General features: G+C 39.2%; 1 protein-coding gene across 1 annotated transcript; it reads right to left on the bottom strand.

The window, feature by feature from the left end:
• On the bottom strand, positions 252-5033 carry LOC8054521. Its single transcript, XM_021452881.1, has 3 exons — positions 4346-5033; positions 2824-2994; positions 252-1091 (listed from the first exon to the last, which is right to left on the bottom strand). The coding sequence occupies exons 1-3, from the start codon at positions 4738-4740 to the stop codon at positions 518-520; spliced, it is 1140 nt and encodes a 379-aa protein (XP_021308556.1). The 5' UTR covers positions 4741-5033; the 3' UTR covers positions 252-517.

Raw genomic sequence — 21810 nt, 5'->3', positions numbered from 1 at the left:
ACACAAGATTGAAGATAACATTGCAGAAAAGGCTCCAAGATGCAAAGTTGGATTATTCATATTCCTATGACAGGTAGGTGCAAGTGCAACTTTGTGCATGCATCATGCATGCATATGTTCTCTTCCTTATACACCCCAGGAAGAAATGAATCAAGCTGAAGGGATATAAAATAAGTATATCAGGTGCACAGTCATTAGTCACTCAGTTCCAAATTATAGATAGAGAAGCCAAACCGATTTATGTGACATGCTTAATAACTGCAACATATATTAATCAGTAGAGCTCTTGGTTGGAACAATATATAACCTTGTGTAACTAAAATTTTATCCAAGGCTGCCGACTGCTATTGCTAGACAGTTGACATTTGACACCACCACTCTATATATATACCTATATATGTATATGTTTACAATCAATTCTTCTTGTCTGATCTGTCTGTCCAATCAGAGATTAATAATATAGGCAACAAATAAACTGATGCATGGATCCATCGAATTAATTAAAGTAATCAATTAACTATCCATGCCTCATCGCCGGCGGCACCATGTCGTCAAGAAGCCCCTTGTCGACGGCACTGCTAGCCGGCGGCGGCAACGATGTCGTCGTCGTCGTTGACATGGAAGGCACTGGCATCGACGACATCGCAGCTGAGGACGACAAGGGGTAGCTCGCTGCCGCCGCCAGCAGAAGCTCCTGGTGGTTGCAGTCGAGTGGCCTTAGCAGCGACGACGTCGTCGTCGACGTCCTGCAGGCGAGCGGCGAGCCGTTGTTGTCGCTGTCGTTGAGAGCGTTGTGCTGAGGCGCGGGTGTCGTCGGGAGAAGCAGCGGCGGCAGGTGGCCGTGGTCGGTGACGACGCCGCTGGTGGTGCCGTAGAGGTGGTGGTGGTGCGCGGCGGCAGAGAAATTGAATGGCATGTGGTGGTGGCCGGCGGCGGCGAGGGCGGCGTGGAGGTGGTGGGCGCGCGGGAAGGCGACGGTGTGGTGGCAGTGCTGGCCCTCGTAGGTGGTGACGACGACGGAGGGGTCGTCGGAGGACCGCTCCACCCGCTTCTTCACCGTGCACTTGCTGTTGGTGCACCGGTAGTAGCTCCTGCAGCAGGTACACAGTGGTACATCATCCATAACTTGACTTTTAGAGTTCAATTTTCAGAGATTCAGATGCAGATGCATGTATCATCAGCTGTTCCTTTTAATTATATTGTTGCTATATGTTTGCCAGCATTCTAATCAGATCAGATCAGTTGCAATTTTATTTTATTTGTTTAAAAGTACCAAAATGATTATAAATTAAACCTAGAGTAAAGTAGGCATTAAGTGTAGGAGAGCTGTACTTTGTATTATACTTAATTGCAATCCGTGTGATATTGAATAGCCGTAACAGTTTTAAGTGATCCACGCACATATTTGAATGCTTGGTGTGATTCATTATTTCATTCATACAAAGGTACAAATTGAATGCTGCTGGATATATACATATGCCATTATTGGACTATAAATTCTACGTGTATATGGAGAGAGAGAGAAATCAAGTATATGGTGCATGCAGTCTCGGTATACTAGCTATACATTTATTTTTCTATTTTCAGAATTAGTTTTCTTAAAGCAATCTTCCCCTAAAAACATATTTTTACTATACAGAAAATCTTTTCCGCGGCGTTTCAGTTTGGAGCTCCTAGGCGGGCAGCCTGGTAGCCCACCTCGGTTATTCACGGATTATAAAATAACGGTCTTGGTAAATCATTAACTGATATGACCGAGCCCAAGAAAGACTCATCTCAACCGGATATAGGTGGTTGTATATAAATGGGGAAACCCTAATCTCCTCATTCCTCTCTCTCTCTCTCTCTCTCTCTCTCAGCACCCGACGTGGTTGCCTTCCTCCCCAACACTCGATGTCGCTGCCTCCACCACCCTAGATCCGGCAACCCTTCCCCTTCTTCCCCAAGGATGGCGCTCCTCCACCACCCCAAATCCGGCGCCACCACCATAGATCCGGCGCCCCTTCGCCTCCTACTACATCGAGTGTAGTCCGGTTGCTGGTGACGGTGTGGAGGGGAGTGCCACCTCCTCCCCCAGTGGAGGGTAGCGGGCAACGGTGGAGGGCGAGCGCAAATCCGGTGTCGGGCGACCGAGAGGGTGGATGCGGTGGCGGGCAGCCCGATGAGGCGGCGTGCGCTTGAATTCGGCTGCGGGAGGCCGACTGGATCCAGCGGCGGTGCTCCGGGCGGTAGCGACAGATCCCGACGGGCAGGCTCAGTAGGCCATTGGGCTCGCAGGCTAGATTTATTTTATTTTGTAAATTTCATTTACTGAGGCGAGCAGTTTGCCCAAATGTGAAAGCCTACTCTTTACCATGACTTTTTCTCCGAGGCGTTTGTTTTTTATCTACCTTGAAAAACCATTTCTGACCGCCTCATAATTAAAAGATTCCTGTAGTAGTGTTTTAGTGGCAGATTTTTTTAATAATAAAATGGACCCTGAAAATGTCTGTTTAGGGACGGATAAAGCAGCCCCGATGAAAATTGTTTTTGACCATGAGCAAAAATCATTTCTATCATAGTATGATCAAACAACAATGATAAAATTGTATGTTATCTGAACAGCGGGAAAAAGGAAATTCAGACAACTGAGAGAGAGAGAAGTGGAAATATATACATAGACATTGCATGCATGGGTGTATTAGGCTTCACCCAAAAATCAAAAAAAAATTTAAGATTCTCCGTCATTACTCTATGATTGAACAATGTTTATCAAATAAAAACGAAAATACTATAGTGTCAAAATTTAAAAAAAAATTAGATCTAAACAAGGCCTTATATTACCTGGGGAAGGGGCTGTTCTTGACGGCCTTCTGTCCGTACTTCCTCCATCGGTATCCGTCCTCCAGGTGGTCCACGTCGCTCTTGGTCATGAACGCGAACCGCGGCTGCCGCGCCCGCTTCTGCCCCGCCGCCGACGACTTCGTCGTCTTCCCCGGCGCCGGCGGCTTGCTCCTGCAACCATATTTTTACATATGATCACTAATAATTAAGTAACTCTATTATTTGTGACGTGAACGAAGGTAATTAACGTACGGTGAAGACGCCATGTGCTGCGTGCTGAGGGTATATGCACGGCCGGTGACCGGCCGCCTTTGCGCTTGTTGCATGCATGTGATGAGATGAAGGTACGTTACGTACGTGCAACACCGAGCGACCTTACATGGCTAGCTAGCTGTGCATCATGCTGCTAGTATATAATTATATATTTATATATGATGAATCGTCCATCGTGCGGTTGCATTCTGTCGACTAGACTGGAGAACATGACTTGACAATCAGTGTCTTATCTATGTATATATGTTTATTATTATTATTATGACGTGACAAGTACTACTCTCTCCACTTTATTTTAAATTATACGTACAAGTTTTTTTTCCCTTTTTTGTTTTTGAGAACATACATGTTTTTTTTTCCTCAAGTAATAAATGGGAGAAAAATCACAGGCATGGACTATTATATATTTTTGTTTGATATAAGTTATGTTTTTTGTAGTTGTAGTGAAGATGGAAAAGGAGATAAAAAAGCAAAAGAAATAAAACCGAAGGTAAGGTGCATGAGGTAGTAAGAATAGGAAGGAGGAGGAGAAGGCGCCGCGTGGCTCTTGTGTTTATTTATTTTATTATTATTATTACTGTATAGGATATACTGTGTAGGATAGTGAAAGGAGTAGTGGCTATATAGATTTGCTGTGACGCACGAGAATCGCGGAGCAATGTCCGCTTCACTTCAATTCCGTTCCGTTCCGTTCCGTCCCCATCCATCCATCCATCCATCCCTCTCTCTCCCTCTCTTCCCGCGCAAATTTACCCAACTGCCCCTCCGTTGCAACCGCTGCGCAGAGGCCATCCATCAGTAATTCATGTTCCATCCACTTTAAATTAAATAAATTACAAGCCGTCTATTTTATTATGCATCTAAATATAGTGTATATCTTACTGCATAATAAAAGCAATTTAGAATGGTTGGAAGCAGTAGCAATAAGATGAAGCAAATCAAAGGTTGAAACGAGTGCTAAAAAGAAAATGAATTGAAGGGGGAAAAAAGGAGAAAGAGGTGAAATGTGCAACTTTTGATAGCTTGATGCACGTAACAACAAATGCAAACACCAAAACAAACAAATCAGGTTTGAAGTGAAACTAAATCCTGAATAAAAAGTAAGAATATGAGAGAGAAAGATGGATCATCAGGTGAAATGCGCACGAGTTTATTAATTAATTTGGCGAGGGATCGGACTGTCGGAGGAGGAGGAGGAGATGGACATGAACAAGATCGGCGGAATATATAGCACTAAGCAACTACTTACGCTGCCTCGGTGGCTGCGGCGGCCGCCGGCGCCCCGTCGTCGTCGTCGTCCTCCTCCTCCTCTTCCTGCGCGGCGGCGGCGGCGGCGGCACCGTCGTCGGTGGAGCTGGCCGACGACGCGCCGCCGCCGTCCACCGACACGGCACGCGTCGGCGTCGACGCCAAGCAGGGCGGCGGCGGTGGCGTGGCATGATGATCCTCCGGCGGATCCAGCGGCGGCAGCATCATCGACATCATCAGCTCCTCCGTCGTCGTCCCGCCGCCGCCGGCGGCCCAGCACCCGGCGAGCTCCGCGAATATCGCCGAGGAGTCAGCGTAGTACGCGTCGTCGGCCGTGAAGGGCCACTCGCCGCCCCCCACGACGTCCGCCGCTTCACCGCCGCCGGCACCGGCCATGATTATTGGGGCCAGGGCCGACACACTTCACGTCGCCGACTGGCTAGCTAGCTTGGTTTTTTCTTGGCTCCGATCCCGCTGGATCAGCTGCGTGCGTGTGCTATGGTTGCTGTGACTTGCTGCTCGATCTCAGGCTACCTCAGCAGCAGGCAGCGAGCGAGATGGTGGTGGTGGATTTAATTTGGGACAAACTCCCAAATCCTTTTCCGTTCAGATTCACAGTGTGCACTGGTGGATAGTGGTGGTTTGCTACTTTGCTTGCTCGCTAGCGAGGGGGGTTGTCGCTCTATTTATTTCACTCATGTCATGTTTAGTTTTTCATGGAATACAATGAAATATAAAATTTTCAGAGTTAAGTTTAGGCCTTGCTTAGATCCAAAAAGTTTTTAGATTTTGACACTGTAGCACTTTCGTTTTTATTTGATAAATATTGTCCAATCATGGAGTAACTGGACTTAAAAGATCTGTCTCGCGATTTACAAGCAAACTGTGTAATTAGTTTTTTATTTCATCTATATTTAATATTCCATGCATGTGCCGCAGGATTTGATGCGATGGGGAATCTTAAAAAGTTTTTGGTTTTTAGGTGAACTAAACAAGTCCTTACTTTCATCCAAAATACAGAATTTATTGCTCTCTCATTAGCCTTTTGAAGCTCTATTTTTTTTTTGTCTCTTGAGACCAAAATTCAAAATAGAGAATAACAATTGCTATTTTGCTAAAAAAATTTACATAATGTTTAGTCTTAATTATGCAAAATAATAAACCTAAATCTATAACTTTTTTTTATACCACCTCAGTCACTCTGATTAAGAATATTACCAGCGAGGCGGGAATGATGGAGTGCGCGTACGTACTAGCATCAAATTTATTATTCACTTCACTGCTTATTAATTTATTTTATTGTTGTGTACCACTTCGATCTATTCCCTAGTTATTAGCTAGCTACTCCTATCCTATATATCCTATCTCACTCACTCTGCTGGTCCATTCTACTGATTGTCCATCGTTTAGGCCTTGTTTAGTTCGTAAAAATTTTCAAGATTTCTCGTCACATCGAATTTTCGGTCGCATGTATGGAGCATTAAATATAGACGAAAATAAAAACTAACTGCACAGGTTACCTGTAATTTGTGAGATGAATCTTTTGAGCCTAGTTACTCCGTAATTGGACAATGTTTGTCAAATAAAAACGAAATACTACAGTACCCAAAAACAAAAAATTTTGCGAACTAAACAAGGCCTTAACTCAACTGCTCCTGTCTATATACTCTCTATGAATAAATAGACTTCTAACTTAAAAATTTGTCTACTAGGACTTTGTTCCCAAAAAATTTTGCAAATCTTTTTAGATTTTCCATCACATCGAATCTTGCTGTACATAAATAAAGTATTAAATATAAATAAAAAAAATAACTAATTGCACAGTTAGCTATAATTCGCAAGACGAATCTGTTAAGCCTAATTAGTTCCATTAGATAATATTTGTCAAATACAAACGAAAATGTGGTATGTCCATTTTGCAAAGATTTTTGGAACTAAACAAAGCCTAGAGGGCACGGTCCACCGACTATTTATTTTTGTAGTTAGATACGACATAAGTATAGTAAATATTATAGTTAGTATGCTATTGGAAACAATCACTGATTAGTATGCAGCTACTCCAGTTAATGAAGATAGTATGGTATTTTCTCCGTCATATACTATCTATCCTAAACTTACTATAAATCTATTTTTTTTCAGAGAGACAAATGGAAAACTACTAGACTAGAGTACTATATTGTACCCACTCTATCTTCTTTTATTAGTATTTTAACCTAGATACCAATGCAAGATACCATCATGACAGATTAATTGTTCACCCAATACCGTGTTTCGTTATTGGCCGTTGTTGTGCACGTTTGATTGGTGATGGCCTAGGCTCACCACACCAAAAGCCATGCATGTGCATGTTTAGACCAGTATTAAGAGGAAGTCCAATAATAAAGCCAAGTATTTGGCTATTACGTAGCCAAGTTAAAGATATACAATATTGGTCTATTATTTGTTTATAAAAAACTTTTTCTTACTACTTTTATCTATGTATGAGCCCACCACTGCATATGCTTTTGTGCCTAACTCCTATCTTATCTTTTCTTCTCCACATCATAAATCAATATTTTTCTATCATATCGATCAGGGATGTGCTACATATTTTTTTTCCACTTCTTGTGTGTCTACTATGGAAAACAACAATATTCTTGTTTTGCAATATTATTTTTCAGTATATATTAATGCCTATTTTAATGATCTAAAAATAAGTAATGAATTAATAAACAATTACAAACTAAAAATCTTCTTAGGCACTAAAAATGTGTTTTACTTTCTATTTTTAGATTATAATGCAAGTTACTTGTATATGCAAGAATCAACTATACTCGAATTGAGCGTAGCTCAGCTTCTTGTGGAATATGTCTACCCAACTTCAAGTCTTTAACTTGTCAGTACGTATTCACATTTTTCAAGATTTATACCAAAATTTAACATTCTTTCATCAGTGACAAGTGATGAGCTTGCCTACAGTGAGGCATTTACTACATTGAGGCACTTATCATGACTTCGTTCATACCAAAGATCTGGCGACCTCAGTCTTTTGTAGGTGTTTAGAGTTGTAGTGTGTGTGCATGTTCATAAAGATGAGTCATACTGTGATTAAAAAATATACTTTTGATATCACCATGATGTTAGGTTGCACAAAATATTACTCATTAAATTCTATATACAAGGTTGTGAAATGCTCCCCTTACTTATGAATATGTACCAATTTAAAAGAACATGATGTAAAAAAAAGCTAAGGTGGGATAAGTAGATTCTTTTCAAATGTTCAGTTTCAAATTTATCGACTTCTAAGCTAAACTGAGAAGTTAGCTCTCTATATATAGAGTTATAGACAAAAAAAAAATAGAATGCTAGTATACTAACTTTTCACATCTCTTTTATTTTGTCAGTCTCCATCATCTATCTATCGATGACATGAACTGAAAAGGATATATAGGACATAGCATTTGGCCACCACGAACGTCACACATAGACTGCATGCTAACAACCACTACATACTGATGATGCCATGACATATAATAGTATTAGTATACAAAAAGGACTCGAATCATGGGAAATTTATAATATGTACAAATAAATAATCAATACTATTTTATATAGTACATATAAATGGTTCTCCCTAGCTACAGTCGTAAAAATGATGTTAGAACATCATATTAGTGCAAGGGAATACTATAATGGTGCAGTGCATCATCTGCAAGCATAGGAAGCCAGATGATAGTGGACAGTAGTGTGTTAGGCCCAACGGATCCCGTTGAGTTCACTCATCTGTCCATTCTTCTCTATTAGTAGCTTGTTTCTTTTTTTTTTTTTAATCGCAGTCACTGTATAACAGGAAAAGGGAGACTTTTGTGTTGTGTGTGTGTGCAGACTCTTGCTACATGCCGGCCGGATCGAAGGGTCGTGTCTTTGGCGTGTCCAGGGTGATATCCCTAGCTACCATATACACTAGTTCGTTGAAGTAGTACTACTACACTAGGCACTAGCTTTGGTTTTTTATATATGAGGCTATATGAGCTTCGGTCTGGGTAAAGTTGGGGCATGATATGTACATGCCTTGATGCCCATTCACCCGGGTCAGCTCAAATCATTGTGACAACATATATATATCTAGTACAAATGTATAGTAATTCATCAACATATATCGTCATCACTATATATCCATGCCATGGGTATATATACCCATATGATCTATATAGGCTTCTGGTTGTTTGATATATAATTAACCTCATTTAGTTACAAAACAGAATATTTAGAGGAACATATTTAATTCAGAGAGAATTTTAAAAATTCAATCACAAGAGTTAATTAGCTAATGTTAGTGTTGCTGAACAATTAATATTGAGGAAAATATCGACAAAGGATGTTTCTATGTGTGTAAGCCATTTGTTGCGGGAGCTTCTCACATGTCTGTATGGTTTTAGGCTTTGTTGGTATTGTGTTACACATTTTACAAAACACAAATTTTTTTTGATATAACCAACAACATTAATTCATTAGAGAATGGGTGGTTATTGAAGGTGTTTGGGTGAGAACCGTCTTATTTCCATTTTACACTAAAAGTAGAGTTTCCAAACAACTTTGGTATAGCCTATACAAAAGCTATATATATCTACAAGAGTTGGAGCTCCCGAAATAAACATTATTATTAATAATTTGTTCAAATCTACACATATTATATGCAAATTTACAGCTAGAACATGCATAAATTCCTAGATAAGGTAATGTGTCTCTAGAGCCTAATAATGCTTCATCTTCATTCATCCTCAAATATAAAGGATGTTGAATTGTCTTAACTTTGAGGCAAACTCTAAGGTAAAGGACATTATGTAGATTCTAAACCAATTATTGATGTTCTAAACTTTGACTACTACATTTTGTTATAATATCTTTATGAATTATAGCAAATGTGTATACTTGTACAGAACTCAGGTTCAAGATAAATGTTCTTGTATCACTTTCAGACATTCAAACTCAGCACTTAGAAAGCATTTCTGCAGTCAAAATTTGAATTGATTGACCTAAGAAAAAAAATCTAAAATTTGATTTATTTACGACAGAGTATTATGGTTTATAGATGCCTAATATACCTTAATTACTTGTTTTCCGGTTTTGCAAGGTGTGTTTTGTTTATTTGACGAAATCATCATAAACATCTTTACTTTAATCTTTCAAACCATTTTCATTTATTACGAAATAGTGTCATACTAAAGTATGAATCTAGTGATATATTGTTTGTATACTAAGGGCCCGTTTGGCCTGGCTCCGTTCGGCGGCTTTGAGTCGCAAAGCAATGTGGTGGAACCGAGCGGAGCCATAGACACGCACGCAGCTCCAATAGCTCCTCTTTGTTTGCAGCTGTTCTGGGATAGCCATAGCCGTTTCCGTCAAGCGCTAAAATGATCTACGGTCTTGGAAGACGTAGCCATAGACGAGCTGCTCTAGTGGCTCCTCTTTGTTTAATTTGCAGTTGTTTTAGGACAACCAGTGCCATTTCCCCAAGCGCTACAATGATCTATGGTTTCGAAAGACATAGCCAGAGCCATCAGAAGCGGCACCAAACGGCCCCTAAAGTTTCATACAACCTAATTAATTGGTCAAAATTTAAGAATCTTTATCTTTTGTCAATCAACTTCTGCCAGCCTCATAACAAATGAGCGGAGGAGTAGTATATATAAGCATCATTTCTGTGTTACACTACTGTTTCTAACAGGTGACCCATAACCCAAACGTAAAATGGGTCTCCGATAGTACTGTACCTAAATCTGAGTATTCTCTCTCTTGGAAACTCATTTGCTAAAAGGTTTTCTTTTTAAGTATTATTGTTGGAGAAGACCAAAAATGAATATCGAATTTTTTGCCTCTAGTGCTACCCAAACGTAAAATGCATCATGTATTTTGGGTTCCCAATATAGAGAATATAAGGAGAGCCCCCAATAGATCGATTGCTGCACACATAAGGCCTTGTTTAGTTTCAAAAAAATTTGCAAAATTTTTCAGATTCTCTGTCACATCGAATCTTTAGACACATGCATGAAGTACTAAATATAGACAAAAATAAAAACTAATTGCACAGTTTGGTCGGAATTGACGAGACAAATCTTTTGAGCCTAGTTAGTCCATGATTGGACAATATTTGTCAAATACAAACGAAAGAGCTACCGTGTCCATTTTGCAAAATATTTTGGAACTAAACAAGACCTAAAACATATATACGGACCATTTAATTTATAACTGATAGCTGCCGGAATCTCGTATTATTATTATTAGATGTCGAATTGCCTTTTTTTTGTCCTGATCGAGCGGCGCTTTGCTTCAAATAAACATCTCTCGCCTGCAATATCTTTACACAATAAGTTAACCATGCATACCTTAATTAAATATACAGGCACTTTGCTTCATTGATTATGCGTGCATACACCCACACCTATCCACACCCAATCGTAGGGAAAAATTAGCTATACAGATTTAGGTCAGCGCATACAGTACTATTCCATTCTAGTGATGCTAGCCGATCCGTATGGTGTCTTTATAGTAGCAGTAGTCCTTAATTTATCGTTATTAGACCCTGTTTTGGTAGAGAGTTTTGTAGTATCGCTTAAATAAAATATAATAAAACTTAAATGAAACAACCACTTTCATTATGAGTTAGTAAAGCCATGTTCTTTTCTCTAGTCCTAGGATTTTAGGGACTAAAACAGAAACTAGAAACTAGTGAAGGGACTAAAATGGTGTTCTTTTCCATGGACTAGAAGGGACTAAAAGACATTAAAGTCGTTGAACAAAGACCAAAATACCCCTCCCTTCTATTCTTTTTCTCGGTCTCCTTTCTTTGGTTTGCTGGTGCCGAATCCCTTCCCGCCTGGGCCCTTGAGTCCGCCGGAGCTAAGCACTGCCTTGCGCCCCTGCTTTCTCTGCCTGGCCCTTCTCTACTACCACCATGTCACCGAAGCCGAGGCTACTGGCGTGGGGTGGGCGCCAGCGAGGTGGGGGCACATGAGCGTGTGGCGCGGCTGGCGTGGGGGCGACAGATCTGACCGGAGGGGAGGAGCGAGGTGGGCACGACACATCGGGCGACATAGGGTGGGGTCGCGCATTGGGCGGGGAAGGAGAGGGAGGGAGGGGTATGGACCGTAAAGTTGGTCCATTAGTCCCAAATAGCAGCCCCCAAGAGACTACTCCATTTTAATCCCTAATCCCTCTTTTAGTCCCAAGTATTTCTTTTTTCAAATGGACTAACTGGGACCAAAAAATTTAGTCTTTATTCCCTTCTTCATGGAAAAAAGAATAGGCCCTAATTATGTGAGGAGAGTTTCAGCATCCTCATGAGACCCATTTGTTCTCTCTCTTCTTAAACATGTTGTTATATCATAAAAATTGTCTATGTGGTAGCTTATTAAATACATATAGAACTTGGATGAAACTCCCCTGAGAGTGATCTTACTAAACTATTGTACCTTAAAAAAGGTTTATTACTATTCTACTTTGAAAATATATACAATCAAGCACTATCTCTCTATCACAGAAAGAATAATGCAATTCTAGTTTTATGCCTAGTCAAGGCATTTAAGTTTGACAAAAATTATCAAAATAAATATATCAAATATATTGCTTTCTCCATCTACGAAAGAATGCAACTCTAGCATAGCATGTTTTGGTCTTCGTCAAGTTAATTCAATAAATAGCAATATTTATGATGTGAAATATGTGTTATTATATTCTTTATGAAATATATTTTTATAGTATAACCATTTTGTATTATAAATGTTACTTTTTTCTATAAACATAATCAACCTTTAGAATATTTGACTAAAGATAGAGCTAGAATTGCATCATTTTTAGGATAGGGATAATACCAAATAAGTGTCATTAGATTAATTAATTATATATGTTGTCATGGTATATCTATTTGGTGTCATAATTATCTATTATACTTTATATAAATTTAATCAACTTAAGACTGTTTGATTTAGGATAAAACTATAATTATATATGACTATGATTTATGTGTTGTGTTCAGTTGACCTATGCCTACATGATATTGAGGTGGCATAACAATACAAATAAACATATCCAAAAGTTTTTTTTGAAAAAAATATAGGAAAACAATAAATGTGACTAGCAGTATCATATATATGTTGATGTATTGAAAAAGTTCCACCGGCCATCTAAGTGTGACGAAACAATGTACTAATAATCAGCATATACTAAGGTTCGAAACGCTGTATAAAAAAAGTATCATACCAACAAACAGTAGTTACAGATTCGAGCTACAATATCTAGGTCGGATAAGTGTGTGCTACATACATTTAACTACCATTGAAGAGATTATTCTAGCCAGCTAGCCGTGTTGTTGTACCAGATTATAATCAATATTTGTATAGGAGTACCGGCCGGCTATGTAGTGGAGTAGTACTCTGATTATATAAGCTAATGCATTTAAAAAGTTAATTGCAACTCTCTAATCTTAATTAGAATTTGGAGGAGTAGCTAGAGTATGGTACAATGGTTGAATAATATTCTAGACAAATTAAAGGCCATGTTAAATTGAGTCTTTATTTTTTGTATCAATAACCTTTAAAATAACATGAAATTCGCACACTATTTATTAGTACACACATATTGGAAAACATTGCCATATTCTCACAAAATTTCACATGTATGAATATATTCTTGTAGAAAATAGTGACTAATGCTATAAATTGGAGAATGTTAGTCGGGCCGTCAAATAGAATATTGCAGTCCAATTACACACATTTGTTTTTTGCGAAATTACACGCATTTATAAATTACTTAATAAATTATTAATAAATTCATATCACTCCATTTAGGCCTTGTTTAGTTGCAAAATTTTTTGCAAAATGGGTACTGTAGCATTTTCGTTTGTATTTGATAAATATTGTCCAATCATGGACTAACTAGGCTTAAAATATTCGTCTCGTCAATTCCGATCAAACTGTGCAATTAGTTTTTATTTTCGTCTATATTTAATACTCCATGCATGAGTCTAAAGATTCGATGTGATGGGGAATCTAAAAAATTTTGCAAAATTTTTTGGGAACTAAACAAGGCCTTATTTATTATGGGTCACTTCACTACTCCATATGTGGGGGACTACCTATTAGCTAGCTAGCTAGCTAGAGTGAGGCACATGGCGACCCAACAGCCATGATTAGTTTTTGATTTATTATACATTTTAACCATTCGGAGTAATTAATTCATTGATTTGTGATTTATAAATTGAAGAGGGATTTGACGGGTGAGATGAAAAGAAGATTAATTAGTACACGCAATTAAAAGAAGATTGAGCCGAAAGGGACGGCGCGTGATTGACAGGACAGATGAGGCGGGACGGTGACAGCTGGGCCCACCACGAATCTTTTGGCGACCTAACTTGCCCATCACGAAACCTCGCACTCCCTGTCCTGTCCCTACCCAAGTTTAAACATTTCAGTGAATAAATTTTAACCCCAGTATTTTTCACGCACTTTATTCTTCTTCCCCCTGAAATGTACATGCACTGATGTGCATTGTAATTCCTTTTAGTTTGGCCATGATATCCTAACACATTACTAGGACATTAAATTTTGGCTAGTTTTACTTTAGTTTTGCTAGCTGTATGATCCTACCTAATCATAACAATATATTCCATGACTTCTATCTGAAAAAAAACTGTTTTTCACATGCATAAAGTTTTAGGACATAATTTATTACCACAACTTCTAATCATAACAATTTCAATATACTTTATATTAGTCTATAGATAAATTATCATGAAAATTTCCTTATGTAACTTTTGAAACCTAACTTTTATTCATAACTATTAGTGGACAAATTTATTCATAAAAATTTCTCAACATAAATTTTATATCAGAACTTTGCATAACTATTTTACAAATAACTTATACTCATATGTTGTTGTTGCTCCACATCTTTTGAAAAAGAATTAAACACAACTTATCCAGCACAATTTTTCTACGTAATTTACTCCTAACAATTTTTTTCAACCTTAAAAATTATTCATAGTATATAGAAGATAAAATGCAAAGGATAGAGAGAAGGAAGAGAAAATGAAAGGAAAAAACAAGTGAGAAAATTGCATGGAGGTGTATCCATGATGACGACCACGAACAGATCGCTCCAGGCGCAGAGTGAGAGAAATGGAGAAAATGAAGAAATATGAAGCCATCAAAGAACAATGGATGGAGACACAGGAAGATAATGTTGCCATCTACCATGGCCATGGGTTCTGTATTGTGAAAGTGAAAGCAAGTGGAAGAAACGTCTCCGTACGTGTCACATGACAACAGGAAATGTGTTGGCTCCAAACGAACACCCTAATATGGATTTGTGCTTCGTGCCATCATTACCCAAGAAAGCATTTAGTTTTCCTTTTGCATTTCAGGGTAAAAAGCATTTAATCTAATGGAATTCCATCGTCCTTCATAAATGTGAGTCATGTTAACATCCTGGTTAAACAAACAGGGTCTTAATTATATTTGATTGAAGGAGGCCATCCCGGTGTATCAATTCAAACATAACATACAAATTGGTTATAAATGTCTAAATTATCCACAACCAAGTATGTACAAGTGATTATACGTGTCAAATTAAGACCCTGTTTGTTTAGATGGAACTAGAGACTAGTGAGTCCAATTTAATCCCAATTAGTCCCTAATTGGCCAAACAGGGGACTACTAGAGGGACTAAAGACCTCTAGTTTTGTGGTCTCATATAGGGAGGCTATTTGGGATTACGAGCCTAAAAGAACAGCCCATATATATTGTCCTCCCACGCACCCATCCAAAAAACATTAAATAGGGATATCTTGGTTATTGTCCAACAGCTTTAATAGTTTCTATTCCCCTTTAGGGCATGTACAACCCATAGACGCAAGTCTGTCTCTTAGTGCCTCGAATCTAGCATGTAGATAGGTATAAAGACAGGTCATACAACTCACAGACAGAGATCCATCTCTATGTTATTTAATGCTTTTGCATGTAGCTAGGATCAAGTGTGTATATGATTCATGTATGTCATCGTGTTGCTTCTTGGTACAAACCCGATCATACACATAATTAGAATATTTTATTAGAACCATTAATATAAATTATATATATAATGTTTTCATAATACAAACAAAATATAATCCGACAGAACTTATAAGAGCAGCCAAAAAGGTTTGCCTAGGCAGGCCTTGCTGCCATAAACAAAAGGCGCAGTTACTTCTCTCTTTGCAATTGAACGGTACTGTATTCGGGTTGTTCTTCGGTGTATTGATACTTTCTTCATTCGGGTTTCAGATAACACGTTTGCATTGAAACATATAAATTGAGACTACTTTGCAATTCCAAGGTATATGTAAGAAGCAGTAAGACAGGTACGAGGAATACAGAAAAACAAAAGCAAATTCAGAGGAGGAGATGCGGCAACAAATGAAACGAGTGCTTGACGGCTGCAGTGAAGATTGCAACGGAGATGAGCACAAGGTGCTGTAGCAGCGACCAGCGAGGCGCCAACCCATGCAAGCGCGCCGTAAGCACCATTGCACCAACTGTCGCAGCGTTGGTCGGTTCAAGGACAACAGCTCTCCGCACCGGACCTCCGACTGCGCCACCATGGGTGAGGCCTGCCGTATCTACCGCAAAGACGAACCCCTTCCGCGAGACCGCAACCAAGCGAGCCAGCCACCGCCGTCGAACTGCTACTACGACAAAGGGTCTCGATCACCGCCGTCGGACTGCTGCCGTGGAGGCGCCCTCGCTCTAACTAGATGTGGTGCGGCGGTGCCTTCGTTCCTCTTCCGCGCGCAGTAGACAACCAGAACCCCGCAAGCAACGAAACCAGAACCCTCAAGTGCACGGGATCCTCACGCCGTCGACTCGAAGAGTACAACGCTGCTGGAGTCATCGCGTGGGCCTCGGAGCACGGGCCTTTCCCGTCGCCTCGCGAGACGACGACACCTCCGTCTCCAGGCTTCGGCGGGGTTGTTTTTGCAAAAATAGTGATGTAGAGACGAGCGCAAGGGACGCGCTGTACATGCCCTTAATCTCTTGAACCAAACAGGGTAGACGACTATAATAATTTAGTCCCTGCTTTAGTCTCTAGCCTCTAGTCTTTTAAACCAAATAAGCCTTAGGCTAAGGGGACTCACAATGCAAGACTCTATCATAGAGTCTAAGATAATTAATTATATACTCCCTCCATCTCAAATTGTAAGTTATTCCAAGAATTTTGGAGAGTCAAAGCATTTTCACGTTTGACCAAAATTATAGAGAGAAATACTAAAATTTGTAATGTAAAGTGAGTATACTATAAAAATATAATTAAGAAAGAATCTAAATGATACTTACTTAGTATCATAATAATAATTATTTTCTCATATAAGTTTGGTCAAACTTAGAAAAGTTTGACTCTCCAAGATTTTTGGAATGACTTACAATTTGAGACGAAGGGAGTATTATTTATGGTATTTTGCTGATGTGACAACATATTTATTGAAAAAAGAGGTAAAAAAAACATAGAACTATATATATACGTCATGCACGTATACGTACGTGCATATGTGTGTATGGATCTAGCCAGCATGCATATGCATTCATGCATAGGTTCGTACGTATAACGTATATGGAGTACGTAGAGTTAAATATTTTGTACGTGCGGTGCTGTTGCAATGGTATGCAGCATGCACACACGTACGTAGGATTTGGCAGCTCCGATCCATATATCTCGTGTGTTTGTGTCGTCCGTCCTGCACGTACGGCATGAGCAGATTCATGGCCTACTAATAGCATGCATGCGCCCGTTAGGAATCCAAAGTACAAGGCCGCCGTGTCAGTAATTTTGCTGTCGTGCATTGTATATGCATGCATGTTGGGCCAGGTTGTAAACCAATACGAGCTTGTCCGTACGGTACGGTGCAATATTATTATGAATTCATGCATGTTTCCATTAAAGATGCCGCAACAGCTTTTTCATGATGCCGCACATTGCAATTTTAGGTTAGATATATATAAATGTTGTTGTTGTTGTATGTAGGGCAAACGAGGTTTTCAGAGCCAGGTGAATTGCCTAGGTTTTTCATTGGACGTGAAGGAGAGCTACACCTTCATAGATCTATTCAACTCCTAGCTGTCATGGTCATGGATCTGCCCACTGTACCATGGATTCTAGCCATAGTGGACTCCTCGTCTTTAATTAATTTACTTATCTCTCAAGATGGTGGGTTGATCCAGCTAGCTAGTGCAGATCCATAGATCTCAACTTTTTCCCATCTATTGTGGATCCAGACTCATCTTCATTTCTGAGGCACGCAAGTGGATCCACCAACATGGATCCCAGTTGCCTCTCACCCGCCATGCATCTTGGCCTTATCTTCATCTCCACAGCGTGTGAGGTCAAAGGACGGTGAGGCACTACCACATGCTAGACCTAGACCTAGCATTGACACTATTTCTACCCCTTCCCCCTTCCCCTCCGCTCCCCCCTGAGCCTACTCACCCACGGCCTAGCACCATCATCGAGGTTTAGAGACCGATGGTGGGAGAGAGAGAGAGAGAGACCACGAAGAGAGGGAGCACCCGTGAGAGGAGCTATTATGGGTGAGACTTAAAGGACCAAGGGTTTGCTTAGTGTGGTTGAGTTGGCTGGTTGTTGGAAGAGGCTCGCCATTGAAAATCCGTTTAGAGAGGCAAATATATTCTTTGAGTGTCCTATAAAATCTTTATGGTCTCCTAAAATCATTTACAGAGACAGTTGGATAAAAGATCTACCTTTAAATATAGAAGTCATTGTCTCAAATTGTTTTAGTATTACAGGAAAATACACTAACACATATTTACAACATCAAATTAGTGTTTTGAATCATCATGGAATATGTTTTTGATAGCGCGTTTATATTTGAATTCGTATGTGTTAATATATTTTTCAACAAAACACAGTCAAATTTAAACTCAGTTTAACTTGAAGACAAATTCAAAGTAAACTATAATTTGGAATAGAGGGAGTACATGAATGTGTCCCACCTCTAAACCCAACAACCCAAAAAAGTAACAAGCTTTTTTTCTGTTTCACGAGGGCACAACCCCCCCCCCCCCCCGTCACCATCTTAGTGGACAAAGGAGTTATGCCATTACTTAGGTCAAAAAACTCACATATGTGATGGATTAAATTGGACTCGGTGGCAATATATGTCTTTCCGTGACCCTTTCGTTTGCATATAGTTCAAATTTAGTTTGTAGCATATACATTTGGTTCAAACTAAAAGCAAGAGTCGTCAAAAGTCTATATAGTGACTTTAATTTCCTTTAAAATCTTTAAGCTAGGGCCATGTTAATTACCCACTGCCCAATTGAAATCTTTAATGTCTTGGAGTATTTGGACAGAGTGAAATAAATTAAATCTCATCCACAACCAAGTGTGGGTTCATGCCCAGTTTGCTTCAAAGATATCTTTTTTGTAATGTTTATCCATCATTCAAAGGAGACCTAAATTCCAGCGATTGTCTCATGGCTAGTGATCTTTGTGTAACTTTTCTGATATTTTTCATTTGTTTTTTTTTCACTTGATTGTTCCCATGCTACTTTTATCCCTTTTTAATATATAAACAGTTGACAATAAAATCCTCTCCTGATCTTCTCAAAAGAAAATTACCCATTGCCCCATTAAAAATCAAGGAGTAACAAACAAATAAAGCATGCCAAATGTATATTTGGTTTTAACTAACAGCACTCTTTGACACCGACACACTTTTATTGCTGTTTATTTGTTTTCTTTTCGAGAGATGTGAGTGTGGTGGGTTGTAGCTGCCTGTGGAAGTAAGCTCTGCGATTGGAGGAGAGGAGAGAGAAAGAAGTGTTTGGAAGCTTCAATCTGACGATATGACGAGAGTGCAGTCTTTCAACCCAAAATAATTGTGGTTTTAAATTTATAAAAAAATGCGTAATATTTGTATATCTAAATAAATTTATTAAAAATCTAGATTCAAATATTTTTATAATGATACTAATTATGTATCAGAAGTATTAATATCTTTTTAATATATATTTAGCCAAAATTTATTTCTCAAAAAGCGAGAACGATAGTTATTTTAGGAGAGAGTAAAACAAAAAACAAAAAAGTAAGATTCTTTTTTACCTCTGGCTTTCCCACAGTTGATCTTTCTCAATCTGACATGTACTTGTCCATTTGACATCACGTTTCTTTCAGCTGTGGCCCAGCCCCATAGTAACTTTGTTGCATGTATGGATCGGAGCTGAGGCAACTGCTACGTACTTTTTTCTATTCTATTGTTAATTAACAAGGTACTAGCTAGTAACAATGTTTGTGTAAAATTTGGGAAGTTCAAATTTCATCTTAGTTTCACAAATCATCAAAGTATATATTAGTTATATATCTATCGATATGAAGCTGCTCCTTCAAGTTGGAAATTAGTTATTGTTGCAGATACCCATCACATTCGCATATGTGTGGATGGATGGCAACCCTTTAGGTAGTTAGAGCGTTACAGATGGATATCATATAATGATACTGACAGATTACAGATTCATGGTGTGACGACATTAGTAGGTGCGGCACTATTCAAAATACATTGGTATTCCTTGTGTCAGTCAGCATCTTAAGGACATGTTTGGGGTTGTGGCTATGCTTCGGCTACTCCGTTGCTGGAACTTAAAGACAGACCCGTGCACCAAAATGGCTCTGGCTTTATGCATAAGAAAGGAAAAACACTCCTTCATGCGGCAACATCCGGTGCGGCTCTACTTCAGCACGAGAGCCACACCAAACAAATCCTAGAATTATAGATAACTTTGCACTCATAAAAACCTAAATAATGTCTATCCAAATGTGCAATATGATCTATGTATTGCTATCTTTAATACCACACATAAAAACCTTGTTGGTTTGTTGGGTTACCCGATCTTGGTTGATCTTAAAAAGACAATTAGCAACTCTCCATGTTGGGTTCATTTAAAAAAAGGTTTTGCACCCGAGATCAAATCCAATCAGCTACGTACACATGACAAAATTAGAAATGGTAAACGCGAAAAGTTACATTTCCTGTGCCATGTTGGAGCATACGTGTACGGCAGATGCGATGCGAATCGATCTCGTGTCATACATGGATCGATCTGCAGTACACCGAGCTAGAGTCACCGACGACGATCACGTACATGCATACACGCTGGCACAGAACAAGCAGATAGATGCATGTCATCTCTCTCCAGTATATACCATAATACCGGCCGGTATATATATGTACAAACCCAAACATACTTAATTACACGCGCTGATGCACGTACGTGATCTGTACAGTAATGGCCCATATGCATGCACTACAGTGCTAGCTACTCATCATATACGTGCGCGTACGTATCCTTCCTATACGCTGGGAAGTACGTAATATACGTACATATACACATGCATACATGTAGTACTGTACCCGTACCGTACTTGCATATATTAAAGAGAGAGATCGATGATGGAGCTCGCGTACAGTAGTACGTGCTTACACATAAACACTGCACAGTGGCAGAGCAGAACGTAAAAAAAATTTAATGGACAAACAGCACCTGCTGCGGCATGCATGCAGCATGCACACGCCGCACGCGCATGGATACGTAGCATAGATTTAATTAGGGCAATTTAGCTAGGGTCTGTTTAATTTGATCGTTGAACTAAACTTTTAATTGCCTAAAGTTTAATTCTATATAAGCTATTCAGATAGCTAGGTAGACTAAAATGTGGATCAAACTTTAATTAGTTCCAACTCATCAACTAGTATTAGTTCATGCTAGGCGGAAGGCCAGCCAGTTGCTTTTTCTAAGCTTTCTATCATCTCCATGTATTGCACTTGAGGTTTTAATACAATAAAAACTTTCTATATAAAAAACGACTTTGCTTCTATTTTACTCTAAAAAAAAACTTTGGTCGTCTATTTTAGTTGAATCGATAATTAGCGAGTTCGTCGGTGATCCAAATTAAGAAACTCATCATATCATACCCCTTCTAGCTAGTTTTCTCTGTCAAAATTAAATTTGGCAGTGCCGTGACATACTGAGGCTGTGTATTATTCGTCCTTTGTGTCCAAATAATTACGCAGTTGCCGTGACAGATGTTATTCAATTAATTAATTTCTACGTACTGCCGTTTACGGCAATATAATGCTTGATGTCGTCACGTACTGCACTCGCTTGCCCCAAATAGGGGCCGTCCTTTGGACTTGCACATGCATGCAAGGCACAGCTGGGAATTTATATACATCATCAGGATCGTCAGAGGCCCACACCACTTTTTTTCAGCTGCGACTGCTATTATATAATATATATAAATTGGATTTTTGAGGACTCAACTTATTATTTCTGCCAATGTCCGAAGTACAACTCCTTCCTCTTGATGTCAAGCGCTTAATTTGGCGTGTAATAAATCAGTGGAATGGCATAGCTTGTTGCAAGAATTATTTAGGGCACTCAC

The sequence above is a fragment of the Sorghum bicolor genome, chromosome 2 (assembly GCF_000003195.3).
Source record: "Sorghum bicolor cultivar BTx623 chromosome 2, Sorghum_bicolor_NCBIv3, whole genome shotgun sequence".
Lineage (NCBI taxonomy): Eukaryota > Viridiplantae > Streptophyta > Magnoliopsida > Poales > Poaceae > Sorghum > Sorghum bicolor.
The sequence above is the reverse complement of the archived record's forward strand: the minus strand, read 5'-3'. Positions and strand labels throughout refer to the sequence as shown.

Bases quoted from the DNA above. Each gene is read 5' to 3' on its own strand.
- LOC8054521 (XM_021452881.1), bottom strand. From the start codon at position 4,740: ATGGCCGGTGCCGGCGGCGGTGAAGCGGCGGACGTCGTGGGGGGCGGC. The intron at 2,995-4,345 runs GTAAGTAGTTGC...ATATGGTTGCAG, and splicing joins GCCGCAGCCACCGAGGCAGC to GAGCAAGCCGCCGGCGCCGG. The intron at 1,092-2,823 runs GTAATATAAGGC...TACCTGCTGCAG, and splicing joins AAGAACAGCCCCTTCCCCAG to GAGCTACTACCGGTGCACCA.